The following is a 24,596-nucleotide window of genomic DNA, read 5'->3' on the forward strand; positions in this document are numbered from 1 at the left end:
ACAGAACATCAGATCAGTTAATAGCCACATTCCTAAAAAGCGATTGGAAGGACGTGTTTGTTTCTGTCGTTGATGAACATCGCTCTGTACGTCACACACAACACACACTCCACTGGAAGATGAGGCTTCTGATTAACTCCGGATTCTAAGTTGTAGATTAATTAAACCACCACTGCAGGCATCTGGTGCTGGTCTTATTATAGAAAAACAGTGAAGTTGGAAAAACATCGAACTTTAACATATGTGAAAAATATAAAAATAATTTGACAAGCTCTGCAGTTTAAACTGAAGCCCACTCTATATTTTAATTTCTGTTCAGAAAAAAGCTGAGTAATCCACTCACTGTTATACTGCAAACACTCTTAAAATGTTGTCTTCGGTGGATGTTTTGAAGTTATATTCATGTGTTTTAGACAAGTTAAAGTTACAAACAGTATAGTTTTTTGCATGAAAGCACAAAAAGTCTTTACTGAACAGAAGACATTTATATGAGGGAAACAAAGGGAGGAGGACGGCGTTGTACTTGAGCCTCCTGATCAACTGGTTCAACCACCGCTCGCTCTCTTTTGCTGTTGAAGAAGTTAAGAAACCAAGGGTGGGACCTAGATTTCCTGCTTACCAAACTTTATTCATTTTCACTTGTAATCTAGCGATATACTTAAAAAAGCTGAAGTTTGAGTTAATTAAAATGGGACACAGTGGGCTTTGCTTTTTTTTACAAGATGTGAATTCCAGGAATGTTATAGCTGATAGTTTCTGTTTTTAAAGGTCAATAGTTTAGTAAATAAAGAAAGAAAGAAAAAAAGAAAGAAAGAAAGAAAGAAAGAAAGAAAGAAAGAAAGAAAGAAAGAAAGAAAGAAATGGAGAGGAATTACTGAGGTATTCTTCAGTAATCAATTATTAAAGTTCCATTATAAATTTCAAACACTTTTATAATTTTTGGTGGGAATAATAGAAAAATGGGTCTAAATCTGAAGTGAAATGTAAAAAAAACAATTAAATAAATTAATTGTTTTGATGCTTTTTCAACTTCTTTGGCATGTGTAATCAAATAGGTTTTGGTTTAGTCAGACAGGTTTTCTTTTGAACATATTCTGGTCAGGAATCACCAGGAGGGATGGATGGATGGATGGACAGATAGATGGAGGGATGAATGGATGAATGGACCTACTTGTGTTACTTTTGGTAATTCTGTGAATTAGTCATTTATGTATTCTGTTTTCAATAAAATGTTTTCCTTGAATTTATTCAATGTCTTAGTTGAATTTTTTTACAGCACTTTATTTTTTTTTGATTATGTACAAATATACTACCAGCATAAAGCAAAAAATTTTATTTTACATATTCAACCCTGTTGACTTAAATGCGCTCTATAAATGTTTGTCTTAAATTACATTCTTTAGTGATATGTCAATATGTATGTCATGTTTTTTTTTAAATTAAACTTGCGACTTCTCCAATGTTTTCCCACATATTTTGTTAATAAATTTCAACGTCATATCCATCGATTCAGAGGCTGAAAATACCCCAAGTATAAGTTGTTTCAGTTCCGGTGGCCCCACCTGCTGGCCAGCAGAGGTATCGCCCCGCTGCGCCTTTACTCTGAGTATTACGGTGTTCGGACGAGGTCTTTTACCGTAACTGGGAGTATGTGGTTACTTTTCGACGGACATGGCAGCTGTTGCCAAACAGCAGCTGCTCTTGAGCTCAACATGAGTCTACTATCCTTGTTTTACGGTCTGAAGCAGCGATATATGATCGATAATATTGCTTCAGTTGGCTTGTTTCGCTGGCTTGTAGGTTCCTGTGGTTAGCTTAGCCTGTTGTACTTTGATCTTTGATATCGACGTTGCTGCGTTGACGCGGCGGAAGCGACGAGCGGAACCAAAACTGTCATATTAAAAGTCAACAATAACCAGGTGAGCTCCGCGACTTAAATGAGCAGAATGTGATCAAGGAACCTGCTTGTCAGCACAGTTTGCACATCAGGCTGATACAGAAACAACAGGGCTGGTTGAGTATGATGTTTATTTCTGACAACATTAAAGCTGTACCGGAGTTTAGCTTGAAAATTCATAGTACGAGCTGAAGAACCCAGTGTCCTGGTATGGTCCAATAAAACATACGTTTTGAAGAAAGATTTTCGTCTTTTAGAATACAATGAATCAAAAAAACAGGTTTTTCCTGATTTTTCCTGTGTCACGTATCTGCTAGAAGCGAGAGGGGCGTGGCTGCATGATGTTGTCTGTCCTGTAATACTCTCTGAGGAGCAGTACTGGAAAATACACTCTGCTTGTTGTATACAAAGTTGGGTAGTAAATAGTTACATTAACTCAAAAACATGTACTTGATTAACTGTTTTTTGAATAATGTACCTTTAAGAGTATTTTAACTACGCTGTACTTCTTACTTTTACTTGAATAATTTTATTATGAAGTATTTGTACTCTTACTCGAGTAAAACTTCTGTATTTTCTACCCACTGAATGAAAAACAAAACATGTTTTAACCAAAAATTCACCAGACACAGAGACACACCTGCAGTTTTTGTTAAAGTTTCATAAGTTTTATAGTGAAAGAAAATGATTTGAAAAAATTATCTTTTGCCTGAATGTGTTACTTTTTGTTGCTTATATGAATTAGTCAGTTTGGTTCTTAAATTCCTCTTAACTTTATACTTTGGTCCATCCGATGATGTAGTTTCTAAATATTAAATGATTGATAATTTGACCAGTTTCTCAGTAACTGAGTAGGTGTTTCACCAAATACTTTTTTACTAATGAGTAATTTATTGAATGGCTACTTTTTTACTTTTACTTGAGTGAAAATAAATTGAAGTAGGGCTACTCTTACTTGAGTAAAATTTTTGTGGACTCTGCCCACTTCTGATTGTATGAATCGCTGATCAATCTATCTGATCAATGAGATTTTACAAAACTTTACAAGTTTAAAGTCCTTAAAAATGAGTCTCCTCTTTAAAAAAAAAAATAATAATAAGGTAGCACATTACACTTATGTCATTTACATAATTTATTTAGCATTGATACATTGATTTTAAAAAATAAATAGCAGAAAAATATATAATTTGATTTTCTGTTCTTTATAGACTGGTAATGCAAAGGGGTTTATAACTTTAGTGCCTGAGAGCTGCTTTCCTGCAACTTTTAGATGCATCCATTCACCAAACACTTGAATAATTCAATTACCTTTCTCAGACTGTCAAGTTCAGCAGACACGTTGTAAAAATAAAATGCAATAATTTGTTTCAGTTTTTTGGAGCAGAACTGGTTCTAGAAGTGCGTTTTCTGTGCACCACAAATCTGGAACAAAATTCCAGAAAACTGCAAAACAGCTGAAACACCGAGTTCCTTGAAATTAGGAGTTGCTTTTGACCCATAATAACTGGAACATTGACCAACATATTTGATGTGTATTGATGATTTTGATGAAATGTAATGTTTGTTACTGGTTTCTCAATTGGTGAATGCATGATGTTTTATAACTTTTTAAAGTATTTAAGCCACATTTTTTGTTTTTCAATTAACTTAAGACATTTTATGTCCTTAATTTTAGGTGCTTATGACTATTAAAGGATGCACAGACATTATATTAATAAAAACTCTGTCTCTTTTCTTCTGGCATCAAGGACAGACCTGGAACTTCTTTGTTTACAAGATGAAGATGTGCCAATAGCTGGATCAGTTTTCCTCAGAGCTATCAGTTCACAGCAGAGTTATCTGATTTCACTGCCTCAAAACAAACCGTTTTCAATGTTGATCTGAAGAGTTCGAATCAAACCTCATTGCTTATTGGAGTAATTTGAGCTGCTGACAGGGTTCAATTCTTCGTTTTCATCAATGCGTCAATGGAAGGTTTTCTTCAGTCAGCACATGCGATGGTCCAACGCTTTGACTCAAGCCCTCACCCTGTCCGTCATCACATTCTGCGTCGTCCTGCCTCTGTGCTGCCACCGCCTGCTCTACTCCTACTACTTCTTCAGGTTCACGTACCTGAACTCCATGAGCGATGAGGTCCTACAGAAGAGCCTTGAGCGAGGCCAGGATGCTCTGCACTTCTGGCAGAGCGGCTCTCCAATGGAGTCGACCAGATTCAGCGACGTCGCCCAGAATCCGGAGCTGCTGGTGACCGTGGTGACGGCCAGGCGCAACGAGGGACGGGACTTCCACTACCTGCTCCAGGTGATGCAGCAGCTGAGCAGGATCGCGGGAGGCTGTGGGGGTCGGCGATGCGCCGAGGTGCTGCTTTGTGACGTGGAGAGCGGCCCCGAGGAAAACCAGGACGCAAAGCTGCTGGAGGGTCATTTCAAGGTCATACGGCGTTCATCTCAAGAGCAGCAGGTCAACAGGGAGTCGCCCAACACCTTCGAGAGGGAGAAGAGGGATTACGTGTTCTGTCTCCGCCAGGGATGGGAGCTGGTCAAGCCCCAGAACATGATTCTCCTGGAGGACGACGCTCTGCCTGGAGAGGACTTCTTCAGAGTGGTTAAGGATCTGCTTTCTCGCCGGTTCGCCCTCCACACGCTCTACATCAAGCTGTATCACCCTGAAAGGCTGCAGCGCTACTGGAACCCTGAGCCGTACCGCATCCTGGAGTGGGTGGGGCTCGGTTTGGTGGGGGCAACCGCGCTCCTCCTGTCAATCCCTTACTGTAACCCCGGCTCCCTCTCCTTCACTCTGTCAGCCAACCACCTCGTCTTCTTCACCCTCTACTTTATGGTGACCGCCGAGCTGATAGGTAGGCACTACCTCTTAGAGGTGCGGAGAATCTCCCCGCAGCTCTACGCCGTCTCCCCGGCAACCGAGTGCTGCACCCCGGCCATGCTTTTCCCCGGCAACGCCTCGCTAAGGGTGGCGGACTTCCTGGATGGCTCGTTTTGCTATAAAGGGAACGCCAAGGATACGGTTCTTTACCGCAAGGCCAGGACCACTCCTGGAGAAAGAGCGCACAGCGTGGAACCCAACCTTGTCACGCACATCGGGGCCTATTCCTCAGTCAGGCCCAACCCATTGAGGCCCAAACTCCTCTAAAAAAGCACTTCACTGCAAAAACACAAAATATTACCAAGTTTTTTTTGGTCTAGTTTTTAGTGCAGATATATTAGTACACTTAGAATAAGACACAAATAGCTTATAAGTAACTTTTCATCAAGATAAAGTAGCTTATGTTAGCTCAATAATTTCTTAGCATTGATGAAAAAGTACTAGTTCCTCTGGCAGATTATTTGACTTATGGGAAAAATGTCTTGTTATGCACTGAAACAAAAAATTGAGCTCCAGCTTATAAAAAATGTAGTTAATTTGTTACATGTGATCACATTAAGTTTTCCTAGCTATAATATAACTTAAAAATATTTACATGGATTAACTTAATTTGATTACTTGTAACAAATTAACTCATTTTTTAAAGTTGGATCACAGGTTTTATTTTTTCAGTGTAAGTGAACTACTACTTTTTTGTCACTTTTAAGGAATTATTTTCTTAAAACATGCACCTATATATTGCAGAAAATTTACTTGTGAGCTAATTTGGTCTTATTTCAAGTGTATTAAGATATTTGCACTAAAAATTATTGTTAAGATGTGTTTTTGTTGTATTTGGTTCACTTTTTTCTGTGACATCATAAGGGCAGAACATGTTGATTTTTGGTTTGGAAATGTTATCATGAATGTTTAGACAGGTTGCAAATCTTTAGCTTTGTTTGCCTGAGTTTTACTTTACTTTACTCACTCTTTTCCACCTGAGTTGCACTTTTAGTTTCAGCTGCCTGCACCAGTTTCTGCCTTTTGGATTAAGTTAGTTTCAGGTGAAAAATAAAATAAAATAAAAGCTGCCTGTTGCATAAAAAGCAATACAACTGAGTGGGGTAGCTTTAATTGTTTTCTATATTTAAAAACAAAGGTGATTAGCTTTTCAAATGGGTTCTGGTATTTTTTTTAAATTATTTACCCATATTTATGGATACGTATGTTTGCTATGGGATGTTTTAAATTCACTTTAAAAACTGATGAATTAAAAAGTTTTTTCTAAAATCATGTTATAATCTAGTAGAAGAAATGTGTTTACGTGAATCTGTTAAATGTCATCTACAACCAGCAGGTCATCAGGAGTTATTTTGGCTTGATCTGGGGTCTTAATTTGAAATATTTCCATAAGTCAGCTGGCCCAAAAAATAAGCAATTGGCAAAGTCTAAATTTAGGATTTTAATGGCAACTTCACTAGCAAGGACCATGCCACAAAGAAGATTGGTGAAGGGATGAGGGATAAAGGGATGAATGATCTTGATTTGGTCATTGGGGAGAATGATGGAGGGCTTGGGAAGTGAAGACTCTGTGTTTGGTCTTTGGGAAACGGCCAATTAAACCTGTATCCATTTTGTTTTATAACCTTGTCTTTGCAGATTGATTTGCTTTGCTTTACTTTTAAAATTGGACCAGGCCAAACAGTATATCCTGATGCTGGAAATCTTTGGGAATCTGTTAATTTAACTTGTTGATTTTGAGCTGATGAGTTGTACACTTCACTTAACCTCTTTGAAATATGATTAAAGTAAAAATGTTTAAAGTTATTTAAACATTGGGATAACTAGAAGAGGCTTTTTTTTCTTACAGTTTGTCTGCAGACTATATGAGTTTTTACCTAATCCTTGCAGTTTATATGTGGTTGTCCAACATGTTTCTGTAAAGAGTTTTAAAGCAGATTTTTTTCTGGGGAAAACAAAGAAAGCTGTCTTAAACAGCAGATGTTTTTAGACTTAAACTGCTGTCAGAATGCTGTAAAACCAAACATATCAGGGGGTTGGCTGTATATTATACAATTATATAAAGAATAAACACCATTTTTTAGTGAATAAAAACTTTAAGAGAATACTAAACCAAATTACTGTGCAGGATCTCATGTTTCTGGATCTTTAATTTGATGTTTCTTATAAGCTTTACAAAGCAGAGTAAATCACTGTTTTCATTGATTCTTTAACTGATGTTAGTGAATGTATGAATGCCTGTACCTCTCAAACTGCTGCTGAAGTGACTAAACAAATAAGATAAAACTTTCTCTTTTCACATTTTCTTGGATTAAATGCAGATACATCACTGCTTTTATTGTGCAGAGGCAAACGGGGGTGAATCGATCTGATGTTGGGCTGCCTTCCCATTACAATCTGTTGAGTTTTTCTGTCTTACTGCCCCAAAAAGTCCTGGTTTACAAAAGCGATGCACCAAAAGGCTGAACTTCAATTGCCACCAATCCACTGACCCCTCAGTGTCACTGAATGTGCCTTAGATATGCACATTCATGGACTTGCTTGGTTGTTTTTGAACCTTTATGAACATGAAGTAATGTATTCATTTGTTACTTGGAAGACAAATGGGTAGATACAAGCGGCCATTTCCTCCGGTGAAGCCGCCACTTAACGGTTTAAGCTAACCCTTAACATGTCCCACATGGTCATCAGTAAATCCATTTCAAGGGATCCTCAGCTTAATGGAACCAATCCTCAGTTTGATTGTAGATCGCCTTAGTATATCCATAATCGATCTGCTGCTGGCTCCAGACGCCATTTTTTTCTCCCCTAGATATTCCACGTAGGCATTGAATAAGATTTCCAAAAAGTAACATACCCAATAACAAACGCAGCGATTTCAAACATGGCGCTCCTGCGGCCTACTCGTCCACTCTTGCCCATCATCAACAGGTTGGCGCCAAAGTAATAGGCCTCAGTCAACCCAGAGATGATCTCAGTTGGATCCGCGAAAGTTTTCAATCGTTTAGGTTAGGAGAGGTTTATCTGGTCTTAGGAGATCACAGAAGACATTTTTTAAGCCAGGTTCCAGAAAGAATAAATAGCAGAACGCCGGTTTTATATATCCATGTGCCTCACGCTCATGAAAAAAAAAAAAGTAAAACATGGCACCCTTCGCAAGGTCGCCAGATTTGACCGTTTTCAGTAAAACCAGTAAAACCTGCCTACCTGCAACAACAACAAAAAAGAAAGAATGAGAAACAGTCCAAATCTCAACTTCTAATAAAACTCATGTTAATAGCACTATATGTTTTAGTCCATCCCTATAGTTTTAGAAAAATTTAGTGAAACAGTGAAATCTGTCTGTCTATCTAGCTATTAAATATCCCAAATATAGTTTTTATCCCTAAAACCACATCTATATAATTATTCCATGTTTCCCAACATTTTTTGTGTTCAGATGGGACCAATAGATCCTCGTTCAAGCAAAAAGAAACTTACTGCTTATGTCATGAAAGGTTATCAAGACCATATGTTGGAGCATTGACTGATATGCTCAGCAGATGGCGTGAAAGGTTAACTAAATCGTAAACCTGGAGACTTTAGCAAAGATCACATCAGCTCCTGTTTCTTTATACCAAAGATAATTTCAAAGATAATCTCATTTGTACAAGACTACAAGTTACAACATTTGTACTTATCCCTTAAGATGACTACAAATGTCGTCTCAGGTATTTAATTATTTTTTCAAAGTAAGGTTTTATTTCAAACTTGAATTTAACAAAAGATTTTTGTTTAACAAATTTAAAATGTACAAAATAAAAACTTGGCTGTATTCAAGTTTCTACATAAAAAATTTGCTCTCCTCTTTAGTCACCTTATGGGAAAAATAAAACTATAATTAAATCAAAATAAGTTGATAAAAAGTTTATTCAGAAGATCATTTTTGGGACATTCATGTTCCAAAATGATCATAAATGTTACAAACACAAATGTTTACCAAATTAGTGTCAGTTCAACAGTCAATGAAAGAAGAACAAGAACATGTTTATTTTATGTTTGCCAAATTTGCAAAAACATTTACAAATGTTTTCTGTAAATTTCAGGATTTTTTTTTTTAAACTACCTGTTTCCGTTATCCTGCTGCTGTGAATCACATGACGCCCGGTGTTGCCTTTAGGATCCCATTAAAATGTGGGTAAAACAGATTCCACCATGAAAACTTGCTGCATGCAGGGGTGAATAAAACAATGTGTAATACTTACGAATAGATAATGTTTTGTGTTGCATACCGAATACAAATACGTTAGTTTCAGTCCCTTTTATCAATAATTTTTACCAGGGAATTTAAAATACGTTGTTCGTAACTCATATTTCCGTTGGTCTTTGAATGCAGCAGCAGCAGTGGTTTATTAGAGCAGGACTGACAGCTTGGAGCAGATCACAGGAAGGCTGAAATGGGGATGGATGTTCTAATTCTTTTCATGTGCGCCGGAAAGGAAAACATCTGATGCTACATGGACGCGCTGTAACCACGCTGTCAGCAAAAGGAAGGATCATTAACGAGTTTTGGTCTCTCAGCTGAAATAACAAGGCAAAACCTTCGACATATAAAGCTCTAAAAGTTTTATTGAAGTTTCCCGAATCCGAGGAGAAGTTTAGGAAAAGTTGTGTGGGAGGTTTTATTAATTTTTTTTTTTTTTTTGGAGATGTCGGAACCAGCGGAGAAAAACGAAAACATTCCTGACGAGTCTGCAGGAAAAGGAATTCCGAACGGAGGGAGTCCTGCAAAAACCCAAGAGGCGAGAGCATGAACACACACACACACACCCCCACACACACACACACCCCCCCCACACACACACACACACACACACACCCACACACACACACACACCCCAACCCACGCACAGCTGGTCCTCCTCTGTTTGCATCATGTGTTTCTGCAGCTTTTTATGCCAGAGCACAGCAGTAAACTTCTGGACTCTTGTCCTTTCTGCTCCATAAAGCAGAGAAACAGCTGATGAAGAGTCGGGATCAGAAATTTCAGCTGATTTAAAAAAAAAAAATCAGAAATAGTTTTAAGAAATGCTTTAAATTTTCTCTCGTTGAAACCTCTCTCGAAAAATATCAAAATTTTAAATGTGAATTTTTATTTAATCCAATTTAATCCATTTAAATATTATGTTTAATGATGGATTATCGTGCATCTTTTCCCTTTTTGTTTATATTGCAGGTTACAGAAAGTGTTAGTGAGATTGTTTTCCTTCATTGTATTCTTGAATATAACATCTTTAATTGCCAGCCTCATAACTTCATCACACAGCATCGTTCTCAGTTAGCCGGTGAGGTTTGTCAGTAGACAACTGAAACAATTTTCTGTTTCTGTGATGATTTTTGAGAACATCTGTTGTTTGTGCTGTGGAGAGCAGCTCCTTCTGTTTCACTGCAGTTAGAGGATGAAGAGACCGGAAGATGTGGTTGGTCCAGAGATATTAACACACCCTGAACTTTTTTATGTCTTATTACAGCCACAAACCAGTTGGAGTTTAACGACATAAAGTAGAAGATAACTGGGAAGTGAACTGCTCATTATTTTCAGAATGTTTAACAAAGATAAATCTGAGCAGTTTGGAGTGCATTTGGATTCAGTTACTGTGAGATAAGTCCTTATTTGAGCATCATTTGATTAATTTGTCTTTAAAGGTACGTCTCTGACAGCTTTCCAGAGACTAAAATATTTAATTTCAACCTTCATTTGTCATGTGCACAGCAGAAACATGTTTGCTTGTCCAGCAAAAAGCTTACTTTGCTGCCTGCAAGAATGCCACTTAAAAAAGTTTAAATTAAATTATGATATGCAACATGATCTTATAAATATCTATGTTAATTTCATACAATATATAGTGTGAATAAAATGTCTGCTCTTCACTGAACTGTTGCTCAAGCTCATTCAGATTGGTTGGAAAGGTGTCTGTCAATGTCAATTTTCAAATCTTGACACAGTTGGAATAAAGTGTGGACTTTGATTGGGCCATTCTAACTAGGGATGCACCGATGTATAAATTTGGGCCGATATGAAGGTTGCTGTTGCTTTTGAAACTTTGGGGGGGGGGGAAAACAAGCATATTGCTGACTTCATCACTCTTTCTTTGCTCCAGTTAAACTCCCCACAATCACTGGTCACTGTCACATGACCAACTTTGTTCACTCCCCCTCCAGAAACAAATGGCAACAGGAAGGAAATAAATATCGGTGGTTAATATCGGCCCATTTTTGTTTATCAGAGTAATACCAATATATTATAAAATGATTAATATCAGCCGACAGTCATTCTAAGTCCGCTACCTTTATGATCCAAGGAACCATTTTTGCCTGCAGTCCTGCTAAATAAAACTCATTTAGAGACACAAAATATACATAATATTTTGGAAAAAAGTCAAGTGTTGAAGATTATTTTATAAAGTTTCCAACCTGCTAGGTAACCAAAGAGTGAGTGAGTGAGTTGCTAGGTAACCAAAGAGTGAGTGAGTGAGTTGCTAGGTAACCAAAGAGTGAGTGAGTGAGTTGCTAGGTAACCAAAGAGTGAGTGAGTTAGTTGATTCCACCAATCTTGCTCAGCTGACCGTGACAGGTTGAGTGGCTAAAGCTTTTCCTCTGCCTACATCACCTAGAATGCTGTGCAGTTCTGAATCGGAGTTCAGTGAAACTGAGCATTCTATCGGACATATTATCTATTGATATTCATCGTGCGTATATTGTAATATATATTGTTATTAATTTACTGTCCAGCCCAGGATCCTGGATCCACTGGAATATTACGTCAAGCAGTTTGTTTCATTTCAATTTATTTATATAGCGCCATTGGCATAAAGATTGTTTAACACAATCTTAATTGTAAAAGAATGAATGTGGGTGTATTTTGGGAACCAAGGTGGATTAGCAGAGCTGTACCACATGGGAACAGAGGGCTTAAAAATAACAAAACATCATCATATCATAGAAAGAGAGGCTATTTAGTTAGCAGTGTTGTTGTTAGTGTTGAGTGAACTACAGATCTAATGTTTACTTTGACAATGCTGATGGAGAAGTACAGAAGAAGTAATGCTGTGTCTTTGTGGAGAGGAACTGTGGTGCCGTATGAGGAAGTTAAGTTGGCAGAAAATTGTTTGAGGGCGCCGTGTAGCGTACAAGGACAGGAAGACGGTGGTGAGGTGTGCGGTGGAGACAAAGTTCTTAAAAGTAAGGCCGAGATTGTTGGGACATATTCAGAGTATGATTATATCTACATGTATTGACAATAAATTCAATAACAATATATATGATAGTAGACATGTGATCAGGATAAATAGATAATATGTCTGACAGAATATTTAATATTTAGACTATTCATGAACTCTGATCCAGAACCGCACAGCATTCTGGGAGATGTAGACAGAGACAACCTCTCACAACCAGCCAAGCAAGGTTGGTGGCATCAACTGACTCACTCATTCTTTAGTTACCTAGCAACAACCTGTTGAGTAACTTGCACGGCAACAGTTTGTTTCACCACCCTGCCTCATAACTGCTTAAAAATAAAAAAATAGTGCCATATACCGAAAATTGTGCTTAAAGAGGAAAGGTCACACCACCAGTTTGGAAGTATTTTGGATATTTAAAACAAAAAACTAATCAGTGATTATTGACATTTTGACTTTATATGGAACACTTATATCATGACATGTTGTTCAGCCATATTGTCCGGCCCCAACATGCCGGATAAATGATGTTGAAGGAGGAGGAAATCAGCACGGTCTCAGAGAAGATGCTGGTGTTTTATATCCAAAGAGTCGCAGCCTGCTCTCATTGACGTAGTTATGTGATGAAAATCGAGTCTAAACCAGGCTCAGGTCGAACTATTTCTATGCAAAGTATTGTGTGATTGGTCAGAAGTGTATGGAGTGTTTCAAGCAGGAATGCGATCAGACAGCATGCTACATAATGCGGTGGGGGGTTTTAATATGGTGCTCTTCCTCTCTCAGGATCTACAGGTGACGGTTCAAGCCAAGCGGGAAATTGAATTTAAAACAGACTTATTCTTCACCTGTGTTTTTAGAAACTGCTTCTGTCAGTACAGTTTTGTTTTTTAACAGCTGGTCTGTGCACTTTCAGGATTTTGACTTGGCTACCATCTATGTGTCAGATGCCCAGTACAACAGAAACATCTGCTTCGATACGTCCCCTCAGGCTGTCAGGTGAGGCCATCACATGTTTGTTTAACAGATCAAGTTCTCAAACACCCGTTGGATAAAAACATGTATGAATTCATGAAACCAGGCAGTCATCTTTATTGGAAAATGTTCACTTAGCTGTTTTGGTTTGCAAAACTGTGTTTCACCTCTTCTGGCTTTGTCCAGGCTATTTATATGTCACACAGAGCAGGAAATGCACACACATCTCTAGAAAGTAATAGCCTTACAATATGGCTGGGTAATAAATATATATCACAATACATGTGATCAATATCAATAGAAAATATATTAGATACGATGTTCAATAATTTCACTGAACTCGGATTCAGAACCGCACAGCATTCTGGGAGATGTAGGCAGAGGAAAGGCTTTAGTTGTTCAACCTCAGTTGGCCTCTACTCACTCACTCTTTGTTTCCCTGGCAACAGCTCATTCTTTGGTTACCTAGCAACAACTTACTGAGAAACTTGCGCAGCAGTAGCAGCAGTTTCAGGTTTTGCTACTTTGTCTCTTTACTGCTTAAAAATAAAATAAAAAAACGACTGTGTGGGGCGTGCCATGGTGGCGTAGCGGTTAGCGCGACCCGTATTTGGAGGCCTTGAGTCCTCGACGCGGCCGTCGCGGGTTCGACTCCCGGACCCGACGACATTTGCCGCACGTCTTCCCAGTTTCCTGTCAGCCTACTATCATATAAGGGACACTAGAGCCCACAAAAGACCCCCTGGAGGGGTAAAAAAAAAACAAACAAAAAAAAACGACTGTGTGGAGTGAAAGGAGAAAATAAGTACAAAAGCTTGAGAAGAAACTGTGGATAAAATACGAAAGGTTGCAACACCAGTTTGCAGTATTTCAGATATTTAAAGCAAAAAAACAAATCAATAATTATCAATATTGACAGATGATAATTGTGAATCACTTAAAAACTTTTAAAAAAATTTTACGATTTTTGGAAACTGTGTGATTTTGTATATATTTTGTATTTCCTCCTGACTGCAGTTGCTGCAATAAGTGCACTGCACCAGGTTAACATTATAGTACACATTTAGTGGCGCTTCCTCCTTTACAGGTTTGTAATGTGTTTACGTTTTGTGTGTTTTCAGACTCTACCTCCTCTACAACCACTGGGCCTTTAAGATTCTCCTGTATTTCTTCATCCTGGTCAATCTGTCGCTGGCGATCTTTGAGGAACCGGCTCTGGTTTCTCTGCCCACGTGGGTACGATGGCAGATTCTGCTGGACACGCACAGAAAATGCTAACAGAGCATAATCTCTATGTCATACCTTTACATGCTCCGTGTTTTGACACAATGACTTCTATAATGTTTGAAGTCTGGATAAGCGTACAAAAGTGAAAATTGGAGATGGAAAACGTGACTTTCAATTTCTTATTCTGTTGTTAATATTTAGAGTATCACAAGAAGATGTTAATACAAAACTTTAGTTTGTATCCATGTCAGTTTAGCCCCAAATCCATTCAGGAAATTAAAAAAAAGTCGTTTGTTTATTTTTGGCCTTTAGATCCTTTTATTTCTGGGTCTAAACTGGACCCACAGTTCTTAAACTGTTTTTTCCAAAAGAAAAAACTGAAAATACCTCTTTGTCCTTAATCCTAAGAACTCTCCAGTACCATATGTGGCATATTAAAAAACTGATAATAAAACTCAAGTGTTTTGTTCTCAAATATCCTTAGTGATATATAAAAAATGTATCTATAAAAGTGAAGTATGGAATTTTAAATTGGAATAATTGAAACCCATTTTAAACAATGATTTGAACTATTTAAAACCATTTTGCTCAGTCTCTTTCCGCCAGACTGAGACACTGTGTCTGAGCGTTTCACTGAGACGTTGAACATTTGACGGATGCTGAGTAAAACGTGTTACAGATGGTTCTCCTCAATCTGGGGGATTTCCTTGTTGAAGTTATGAACTAAAAAAAGAAACACCCATAAAAATAGTTCTGTAAAAAGCTTAATTGGCTCTGAAGTCCACATGTAATAAACACTGATCTGTCACATTTCCCTCAGGCATTAACAGGAAAAAGAAGCAACAGTTTCTCCAATAGTTTTTAAAACGATGAAGAAGATTGTTAATTTCTACAACACCTTTACTCCAATAGTTTTATCAGAAACTGGCAATCTTATATTTTAACTGTGGAAGCAAATAAAAAACTAAAACCTTAGCCTGTTGGGATACAGAGATTTCTTAGTAGTTACTGTTTTACCTCAGTCCTAGTATTAAAGTTGCAGAAAGACAGTAACTCAATCAGAAGTCTGAAACTAGTCAGCTGAGTGTGCAATTTATTTTCCAGTTTTTATATACGACTTCTATTAAGCAACTTTTGCTGTCCAATTATTAATCGGTTAATCTAAAAATAAATTTAAAAAAACAGGCCAGCTGTACACTTTATTGATGTTATGTAGAGCAGAAATGGCTGAACTTTCACATGTTGAAGTATTTTTTTTAGTTGCAGATGCATCCTTTGCTACAAATGATCAAGTGCACACTAAAGGAATGCCGTTGTTGCATTTTAGACAATAAATGTTTTTTTTTATTTAGAAAATGAATTTATTTATTTTAATTTTTAATGTATTTCTAGTACCATGTAAAAAAAAAAAAAAAAGGTTTAGGTGGTTTAATTAAGAATCTGCAGAATTTGCCAAGTTTTGTATCTGAATAATCGATGACTAAAATAATCGTTAGTTGCATCTCTATTTGATTTATAGAAAAATTTAAACTACGATAGTCGCCTTTTCACTTTCACAAATATCCACTACTTTGTGGTATCATAATCTCGCATAATACCCCAATAAATCATTTTTGCCATTTGTTTGCCTTTGAAAAGTTCTGATCTGGAAGCGTGTAATGTATTTATATAACTTTCATCTAACCAGGCATGTTTCATTGATCTCTGGGCAAGACTGGCAGCAAAACAGCAACAACTACAAATCAAAACTACAGATATCAAAATACAATATAGGTAATAAAGGAAGACAAAATGTAAAAGAACAAGCACTTTGATAAAAGTAAAAATATGACTAAAGTGCAACTTAATTTTGTTTAATTCCAATCTGAGGGAGCAGCAAAGTGGAAGGATTTATTTTTTATTTTTTGCCATAATCAGTTCGAACCTTGGACACAGTTAATGAAATGAAATCATCTGAGCTCAAACAACAACCACCTCGAAATTTTCTAACAATGTTTTTGCAAAGCTAACATTTTGAGTTTAACCTGCAAGGAAGGCAGGTTAAAAAAGTGTGAGGTGTTGTTTTCATTGGGTTTCTGTTGTGCTGCGTTGCCTTCAGGCCACCATGCTGGTGGAGCTGCTCTGCCTGCTCGTCTTCACCATTCGGCTCGTTCACTACGCCAAGGTGATTCCCCGGGAAAAGTTCTGGAAGGACCCAAAGAACATCTGCATCATCGTCGTCCTCTTGGTAGGATTTCATGTGGCATTTTAAAACACTCTGATGTAGTAAATCTGCTTTAGTGCAGATGTTGTATTTTTAAACTTCAGAGATGCTCCTCAGATGAAAGCTGTCAAAATGACACCATCTTCAAGAACCTGGAAACATTGTATCCTGGTGGTTATTTGTGGGCTTTAGACTCTTCCTTGTTTTTTGTGTGAAATGGTTGCAGTGTGCTGAGCAGAGTTCCTGTCTGTGAACTTGGAGGGCTTGAATGTGCTGAGAAGACGTTTTGGCTGCTGTTGTGAAACAGCTTTTAGCCAGAAATATTGTCAAGTCAGCACCTTTGGAGCAGCAGAGGCTTCCTGGTGACTCTGAGGCTCACTATTGGCTAAAACAACATGAAGCACTCCTGTTGAACAACTTAATTTACAGCAGTAATTCTTCCTCTCTGTGGAGGGACAGTTTAAACGTTCTTGCATAATGTAGTGTGTTTATTTTGAAAGCATAATGTTCCAGTCATGACCAAAGGTTTCAGCAGGGACACAGTTTAAACCTTCAGGTATTGTGGTCACAGATAACATTGTCCTGTGCAGGGTGATCAGATGTTGGCATAGAAAATACAACAATTTTTTTAGTTCAGGATGTTTTAATCTGACATTAAGAGCTGACACAATTCATAGTAAATGATCGTCAACTAATTTAGTATCGATTAATCGTTAACTGGAGCATACAGACTCTGAAAAATGCCACGTGCTGAAAGAAAAGCATACGCAGAACAATAATTAAACCAAAACTGGATAAAAAATTTATACATTTTACACTTAAAAAAAAACAACAACTTTGTAAATATGTTTTACCCCCAAACTCCTCAAAGGGCAGTTTTAGCCTCACCTGGTCCAAATTTTGTAAAGAAATGATCCTATTAAGCATTTTTTGTTATTTAATAATTAAACAGTAAATCTAAAAAGTAGTTAACATATCTGTCCTACACTATTTAAATAAGTTTTTATGCTAGAAGTATTTTTTAGCTGCAGATTAATCTTTTTGTTTTGTTATTGCATGTTGGGCAATAAAATGTTTAGTTTCTTATACAAAAAAGGAATTTAATTATTTGTATGCACATTTTAATTTATTCTAATATTGTACAAATATTATTGAATGAAAAATCTGTAGGAGACAATTTTTACCCGATTATTCGATTACTAAAATGACTTTTAGTTTCAGCTCTATCAGTGATCTTTATTTCGGTTCAGTTGTATCATAAGCACATTATTCTAGATTTAATCAATCTAATCAGCCAACTGATGGTTACAAAAGAAGAGAAGTTGAACAGGAAATAATTTTCATTAAACTCAAAGGCTTAAAAAGTTGGCTTATAATGAGACTGTATTTATTCCATATAAACTGGAGTGAAAACTTTCACATTGTTACCATTTATTAGTAAGATGGTGATTATTTTTATTCTGATTAAATAAAAAAAATGGATTCATAGACTAATTTAGAAGTCTGCATGAAATCTACAATATCCACAGATCATTTAGCTTGTTAGAATATTATTGAAAAGTCTATCAATTTTAGGAATTACTACTATCACATTATATTGATTAATCACACACAGATGGATGTTTGAAAGTGTTTATTTCTGTTAATTGTGAAGATTTTCTGCACAGTTAATGAAAAACATGACATTAAAAATTTGAATATTACGTCAAACCAAGAAAAACAAACCATATTGTATGAAACATTAATGTGGGTTTGGACAAAAGTATGCTTGATACCAGCTTCAATGCTTAATCTGAAAATAAGCCTCATCTTAAATCTAATTTATTTAATATGACTGTAAGGTTCTCTTGAAGTCATGGCCTGAGTGTCTCTGTATAAATGCATGTGTTCCTCTCCGTGTCATCCAGCTCACGTTAATAGACATGATCATCTACGGAGCGCTGAAAGCCGCTAACATTTACAGCGTTCGCTGGTCTCGAGTGCTGCGTCCGCTCCTGTTGATCAACGTCACAGAAGGACGGCAGGTAAGAGCCTGAACGCAGCAATCAGCAGCCGCTGCTTTAGCCTCCGCTTCAGGAGAAAAACATTCAACAACGCGATCAAATTAATTTTTCAAACTCTCATTAAATCAGTGAGAAATCCCTCCATTTATAATTTCATTTTACTGGGTGATAAGTTGTCCCAGAAATTGTTGCGCTAAATGTTGCATTGATTATCGCAATAGTCTCCTCACAAGTCTGCCTAAAAAAATAAATCCTCCTGCTGCAGCTGATCCAGAACACTGCTGCTGGAGTTCTGACTAAAACCAGGAAGTTAGAGCACATCACCCAGTTCTAAAGTACCTACACTGAGAGAAAAGACTTTAAAATACTGCTGTTAGTTTATGAACCACTGATCAGATTGGCACCAAAATACATTGAAGATCTGCTGTTGTCATAGCAACCTTACAGACCTCTCAGGTCTTCTGGTTCTGCTCTGGATCCCCAGAACCAGGGCCAAACATGGAGAAGCAGCATTCAGCTTCTATGCACCACAAATCTGGAACAAACTTCCAGAAAACTGCAAAACGAAACAATGACTTCCTTTAAATTCAGACTAAAAACTCATCTGTTTAAAGTTGCTTTTGAAACATAATCAATGAAATATTAATCACAATTTTTATGTGTAATAATGTCACTTAGCAATTGTTGACTGTGTTCTACAACTTAAAGCACTTTGAACAGCCTGGTTGCTGAAATGTGCTGCACAAATAAACTTGATTGATTGATGTTTGTTTTTTGTGTTCAGCTCCGCAGAGCGTTCAGGAGCATCCGGAACGCTCTTCCTGAGGTCTCCTCTGTCTTCGTCCTCTTCATATTCAGTGTCCTCATCTCCTCCCTCATGGCCCTCAAGCTGCTGAGCAAACGGTACGATGGCTCCATCTTCATCCTTGTTTAGGTGTTTTCACACAAATGTCAATAATCCGCAGCTTAGAGATGCAAAGAGGGACTTTAGGTTTGATTTATCTCAAGGATTGTGTACGTTGAACTAGAGGAAATCGAGTACAGAGCAGATGAAGCAGATGCTAACTTCAGCAGTTAACCTTTCGCAGTTTTGTAGAAGTTTACAGAACATTCGTGTTTTGTCTGTTACAGTTTCTTTTTTTGTAACAAGCAAGTAGCCAGAATGTTACTGATTTCAACATGCGTTAAAAGCAGAGGAGGCTTTATTTAACTGAGCATTTTCAGGCTTCCTCACCAACAGTATTTACTAGTGGACAGTGTCTCAGCCACTTCCAACCTTACGCAAACACAAATGTAAGATAAAGTCTGCATCTTCAAAATAAGAGCTCATACTTAATTTACCAGAAATAGTCAGGTGGATCTCAGAGGGGCAAAAACAGGTGGCTTTTTTTTAATGCGTTTTTGGTTTCTTACATGGCTTTGTTTTTGTTCCCCCGGTTAGACAGACTTGACTGACGAGAAAAATTACAAGATATCTTCACACCACTACAATATTAGTTTCTTTCAGTTAAAAAAATAATTTACATCTAATCCAAAACAGATCTTGATAGTTAAATGAGAGATTTCTACATGTTTTTTTTTTTTTTTTAACTTTTTTGGAACAATTTGTGATCTGACATGAAATAATTTTACTTGGTAATATTTAGCGTTTTCTTAAACTCAATTGATATATACAGTATATTTTGTCTGCAGAGGCTTGAAGACCATAGAAGGAGCTTCGTATTTCACCAACTACCTGGAGATTGTGTTTGAGCTGTACGTCCTCGTCACCACAGCCAACAGTCCTGACGTCATGTAAGAGAACCGTTCACATCTATAAAACCTACCGCCTGTTCTCTTTAACTTTAATTTACTCCAAAAAACATTTGAAGCTGAGTTATTAAAACTTTTACAGATCAAGTCTATTGTTTTCGAATAGTTCTAATATGACAAAGGTTGTGCATAAACGCCACAGTCTCAATATCTACAAGGTTTTCTGTTTCACTTGTGTTGTAAAAACTATTTTATTGCTACTTTTTTATGGGCCAAAACTCTTAAAGTTCTTAAACTTTGTTGGAGGAAAAAATATTAATTTAGGTAAAAATACCAAGCAAACTAACAATAATCAACCATCCATCTTCTGTTTGTCCTTGTACTGAAGTAAGAGTATCACTGATTCAACATATTTTTATTCAAATGAAAGTAAAAAGCAGCAATACTAAAAAATACTTCTTTTTTTTTACTCAAGAAAGAGTAAAACAGTATTTGATTAAAAAGTTTACTTAAGTACTGAGTAACTGATCAAATTCATCAGATGGACCAAAATATAAAGTTAAGAGGAAATTTTGATATTTTATAGACAAAAATGACAACAATTCAAATAAGTAACAAAAAAATAACAAAATCAGGCAAAAGATAATTTTTACAAATCAGTTTCTTTAAATAAAAAACTCATTAAAACCAAACCTGCAGGTGGGTAAAAAATTCAGAAATTTTACTCAAGTTAGAGTGGAAATACTTCATAATAAAATGACTCCAGTAAAAGTAAAAAGTACATTATAGTAAAAATACTCCTAAAAGTATTTTTTATTTTTTTTCAAAAAGTTACTCAAGTGAATGTAATTGAGTAAATGTAATTAGTTACTACCCAACTCTGGTCTTTGCATTGGGCAAAACGTTTTACTGCAATTTATATAACTGTGACACTAAAACCACATGAACTGTTTCTGCCTTCTGAGATACACAGAAGGGAGGAACTGCACTGTGACTTTGCATTTTTTACTCTGTTTCTTGTAAACATGTAATTATTTGCGATAAATACCGTCTGCTTCTCGTTTGCAGGATGCCTGCGTACAACTCCAACTCTATTTTTGCCCTGTTCTTCATCTTGTACATCCTCATCAACACATACATCTTCATGTCTGTCTTCCTGGCTGTTGTGTTCAACAACTACAAAAAACACCTGAAGGTACCTACTGACTGATATAGAAATGTTTTTTTGTTTTTTACAACACAAATAATTTTTTTTCTAGAACTAGTACTGTGAGAGTTGTATACATTCTTGTATTGTCAGCTTTATTATCCCTTTGTAATGTTTGAATTGTAAACTAATAACAGTGTATTAAACCAACAACAAATTAAATATTCTGTGGGTCATTTAAGCTCAAGCTGTTAAAGCAGCAGCTTCTCGCGATGCACAAAATGAGATCAAACATGGAAAATAAAAATGTTTTCCATGTATGAAGTACGGAGCCCCCTAGGGGACATGGAGAATTTTTTTTCTTTTGCGTTACCTCGCAATACTTTTGCGTTCCCTCGCAAAACTTTTGCGTTCCCTCGCAAAACTTTTGCGTTCCCTCGCAATACTTTTGCGTTACCTCGCAAAACTTTTTGCGTTACCTCGCAAAAACTTTTGCGTTCCCTCGCAATACTTTTGCGTTACCTCGCAATACTGTACTGGTCAGTTATGCAGCATAATTGAATACTGTAAGCCTTTCTTACGGTTGGCGCCGTACTTTATGCTTTAATATAAGGTTATGTGAGGTATTTCCATGAATGTTAGTATCTTTTTGTGAAATATCTGAAGTTTTATATCTTTCTTTAGGATAGAAATTGGCACCACAAACCTACGATATAAACAGAAACTTTCCGTAAGTAGGAAAGAAATAAAAAATACATCCTAATTTGGACTATTTCTGAGTTATTATCGAGGGTAATAAATCATCTGACAGTTTTGATTGTGTCTCTGTTGTGTTCGTAGTCTGAATGGTTTAAAGAGCTGCTTTCAGTGCCGCTCCATCTTAGCCTTAACAGACATAAACATGCAGGAAAAAATAAATCAATTTTCAATCAGGGTTTTGCACCAAACAGTTTTTATTATTAACAAGTTTTTATTATTAAAAACACAACAAAGTAATGATGGTAAAGGGCCGCACTGGGTTAACTCGGGGAATCTCATCTGTCTGTGTATCAATCAACTCCAAACCTTTTCTTTGTTCTGTCACAATTATCGATTTATTCCATTTTGATGATCATGCTCCAAACTTTGCCAGGACTGACCGCCCCGCTCACCCGCTTCCTAATACACACAAAGCCAGTATCCTTCCCATTCATACCTGGTGATGTCACTCCCACGTCGACACACTAAGTGTCAAAGCCGCTTGCTCCTGTCATATCAATAATTACTCATTTCATTCATATGGCTCTTACAGAGCCTCAGTGAAAACTTGTTTATTATTATTAACTGTTTGGTGCAAAACACTGATTGAAAATCGATTTTTTCCTGCATGTTTATGTCTGTTAAGGCTAAGATGGAGCGGCACTGAAAGCAGCTCTTTAAACCATTCAGACTACGAACACAACAGAGACACAATCAAAACTGTCAGATGATTTATTACCCGCGATAATAACTCAGAAATAGTCCAAATTAGGATGTATTTTTATTTCTTTCCTACTTACGGAAAGTTTCTGTTTATATCGTAGGTTTGTGGCGCCTTTCTATCCTAAAGAAAGATATAAAACTTCAGATATTTCACAAAAAGATACTAACATTCATGGAAATACCTCACATAACCTTATATTAAAGCATAAAGTACGGCGCCCACCGTAAGAAAGGCTTGCAGTGTTCAATTATGCTGCATAACTGACCAGTACAGTATTGCGAGGGAACGCAAAAGTTTTGCGAGGGAACGCAAAAGTATTGCGAGGGAACGCAAATGTTTTGCGAAGTAACGCAAAAGTATTGCGAGGTAACGCAAAAGTATTGCGAGGGAACGCAAAAGTTTTGCGAGGGAACGCAAATGTTTTGCGAGGTAATGCAAAAGTATTGCGAGGGAACGCAAAAGAAAAAAAAATCCCCATGTCCCCTAGGGGGCTCCGTAATGAAGCAACATTTATCCTGTATTCAGCTAAAAAGAAAACGGATGTCTTATTGACCCTTTGCACGTGACGACACTCTCTTCGAAACCCCGCCCACTCCGCCATGACGGACGTAAAACAGCCAATGCGCTCCTTTAAAGTTTGTCAAAAACACACCTCTGGTAGCCTTAAAGTTAGTCAAAAACACACCTCTGGTAGCCTTATATGGCTTCTATTTAGTTGATTTCGCAGTAAAAATGGTCCTAGGGGGTGGCCGGCTGCACAAATAGGAAAACTTTTAATGAGGAAAGATGCGGCGGCCGTTAATCTTAATGTCTGTTCGCCCTCAGTGTAACCGTGCATTTGCAGCGAACACTTTTTACAAGGTAAGAAGATTAACTTTCATATACTTCATAACTGTGATTGGAAAGATATCAAATATCGCATTATGAATGGTTACTAAGCGTCTAACCATTGGTAACCATGGAAACGACACCCCACTGTCATGTAGCCTAGCAAAAAGTTGGTTAGCGTCTTCTGTACGTTTTTAATGCTGCTCCAATGTAAAGGGAGACGCTGTTTATGACATGGTGATATAAATCATGTGGTGTGAATTTAGTCAGAGTCGGTAATTTGATCAACATGTCAGGAGGGAGGAGGTTCGGGTCGGTTTCTAAGCTAGCTATTATGAGCCCCAACCAGGTGTGTTACGTTCACAGATAAATTAGCTCGACTCGAACAAAACGAAGCGATAAATAAACTGACAAAAACAACTTGGGAAAACAACTTAAGTCACTCAACTCAATACTCCCGATCTTCATTTCCGACGTCCTTAGGATGATTCAGTGACGTAGTTGCAAAAGGATCAGTAGAGGGAGATGTAAAACTTTTAAAAATGTGTTATAACCTAAATGCATGAATGCACTTTATTATCTTATTGAAGCGCCTTCTACTTAAACAGAATCTGTTGGCCTAGAATTAAAGTCCAAGCTGTGTATTCCCCACTTTTCTCTTTTGTTGCCTTAAAACAGGAGGAGATACGGCAGCTGGTGAGGGCCAAACGGCACAAAATGGCGCGAGCGTTCGGCGTCCTGCAGGAGCAGAGGGAAGAAGGCGGCCCCCCTGTGGTGAGCCATGAAAACTGGAACAAACTGGTCCAGCGGGCGCGACCCGACATCAGCAGCGCCCACAGAGAGCTGCTGTGGAGAGTCTGCGATGACAGCAACCAAGGCTTCATAGGTGGGTCAGGAACCGGGCCGAACTGCACGTTCATCAACACCAAAACCAGTGTTGTAGTACTCCAGACCGGTCTTGGTCTCGAGACCAGCACCCCGCGGTACATGACACAATAAAGC

General features: G+C 37.4%; 2 protein-coding genes across 5 annotated transcripts in view; both read left to right on the forward strand.

Moving 5' to 3' along the window:
• The first annotated feature begins 1,616 nt into the window (after window positions 1–1,616).
• On the forward strand, window positions 1,617–7,066 carry pgap4 (post-GPI attachment to proteins GalNAc transferase 4). 3 transcript variants are annotated; one of them, XM_032563889.1, is made up of 2 exons: window positions 1,617–2,013; window positions 3,646–7,066. In XM_032563889.1, exon 2 carries the CDS (start codon window positions 3,857–3,859, stop codon window positions 5,045–5,047), a length of 1,191 nt encoding a protein of 396 aa, XP_032419780.1. In that variant the 5' UTR covers window positions 1,617–2,013; window positions 3,646–3,856; the 3' UTR covers window positions 5,048–7,066. The 3 variants fall into 3 exon arrangements, with proteins under 3 accessions (XP_032419780.1, XP_032419779.1, XP_032419781.1); XM_032563888.1 differs by having other exon boundaries at window positions 1,617–1,919; XM_032563890.1 differs by having other exon boundaries at window positions 1,617–1,919; window positions 3,651–7,066.
• Window positions 7,067–9,158: 2,092 nt separating this feature from the next.
• The window catches only part of tpcn3 (two pore segment channel 3), a 33,276-nt gene continuing 17,838 nt past the window's right edge, over window positions 9,159–24,596 (forward strand). The window contains exons 1-9 of one of the 2 annotated variants that reach the window (XM_032563886.1): window positions 9,159–9,561; window positions 12,914–12,996; window positions 14,094–14,208; window positions 16,298–16,426; window positions 18,310–18,426; window positions 19,190–19,308; window positions 20,098–20,199; window positions 21,226–21,352; window positions 24,273–24,480. In XM_032563886.1, coding sequence (XP_032419777.1) covers window positions 9,469–9,561; window positions 12,914–12,996; window positions 14,094–14,208; window positions 16,298–16,426; window positions 18,310–18,426; window positions 19,190–19,308; window positions 20,098–20,199; window positions 21,226–21,352; window positions 24,273–24,480 — 1,093 coding nt within the window. In that variant the 5' untranslated portion in view covers window positions 9,159–9,468. Of the gene's footprint in view, window positions 9,562–12,913; window positions 12,997–14,093; window positions 14,209–16,297; window positions 16,427–18,309; window positions 18,427–19,189; window positions 19,309–20,097; window positions 20,200–21,225; window positions 21,353–24,272; window positions 24,481–24,596 lie in introns of those variants that run through there. The other variant, XM_032563887.1, reaches the window with a different exon arrangement.

This window comes from Xiphophorus hellerii, chromosome 5, assembly GCF_003331165.1.
Source record: "Xiphophorus hellerii strain 12219 chromosome 5, Xiphophorus_hellerii-4.1, whole genome shotgun sequence".
Taxonomy (NCBI): domain Eukaryota; kingdom Metazoa; phylum Chordata; class Actinopteri; order Cyprinodontiformes; family Poeciliidae; genus Xiphophorus; species Xiphophorus hellerii.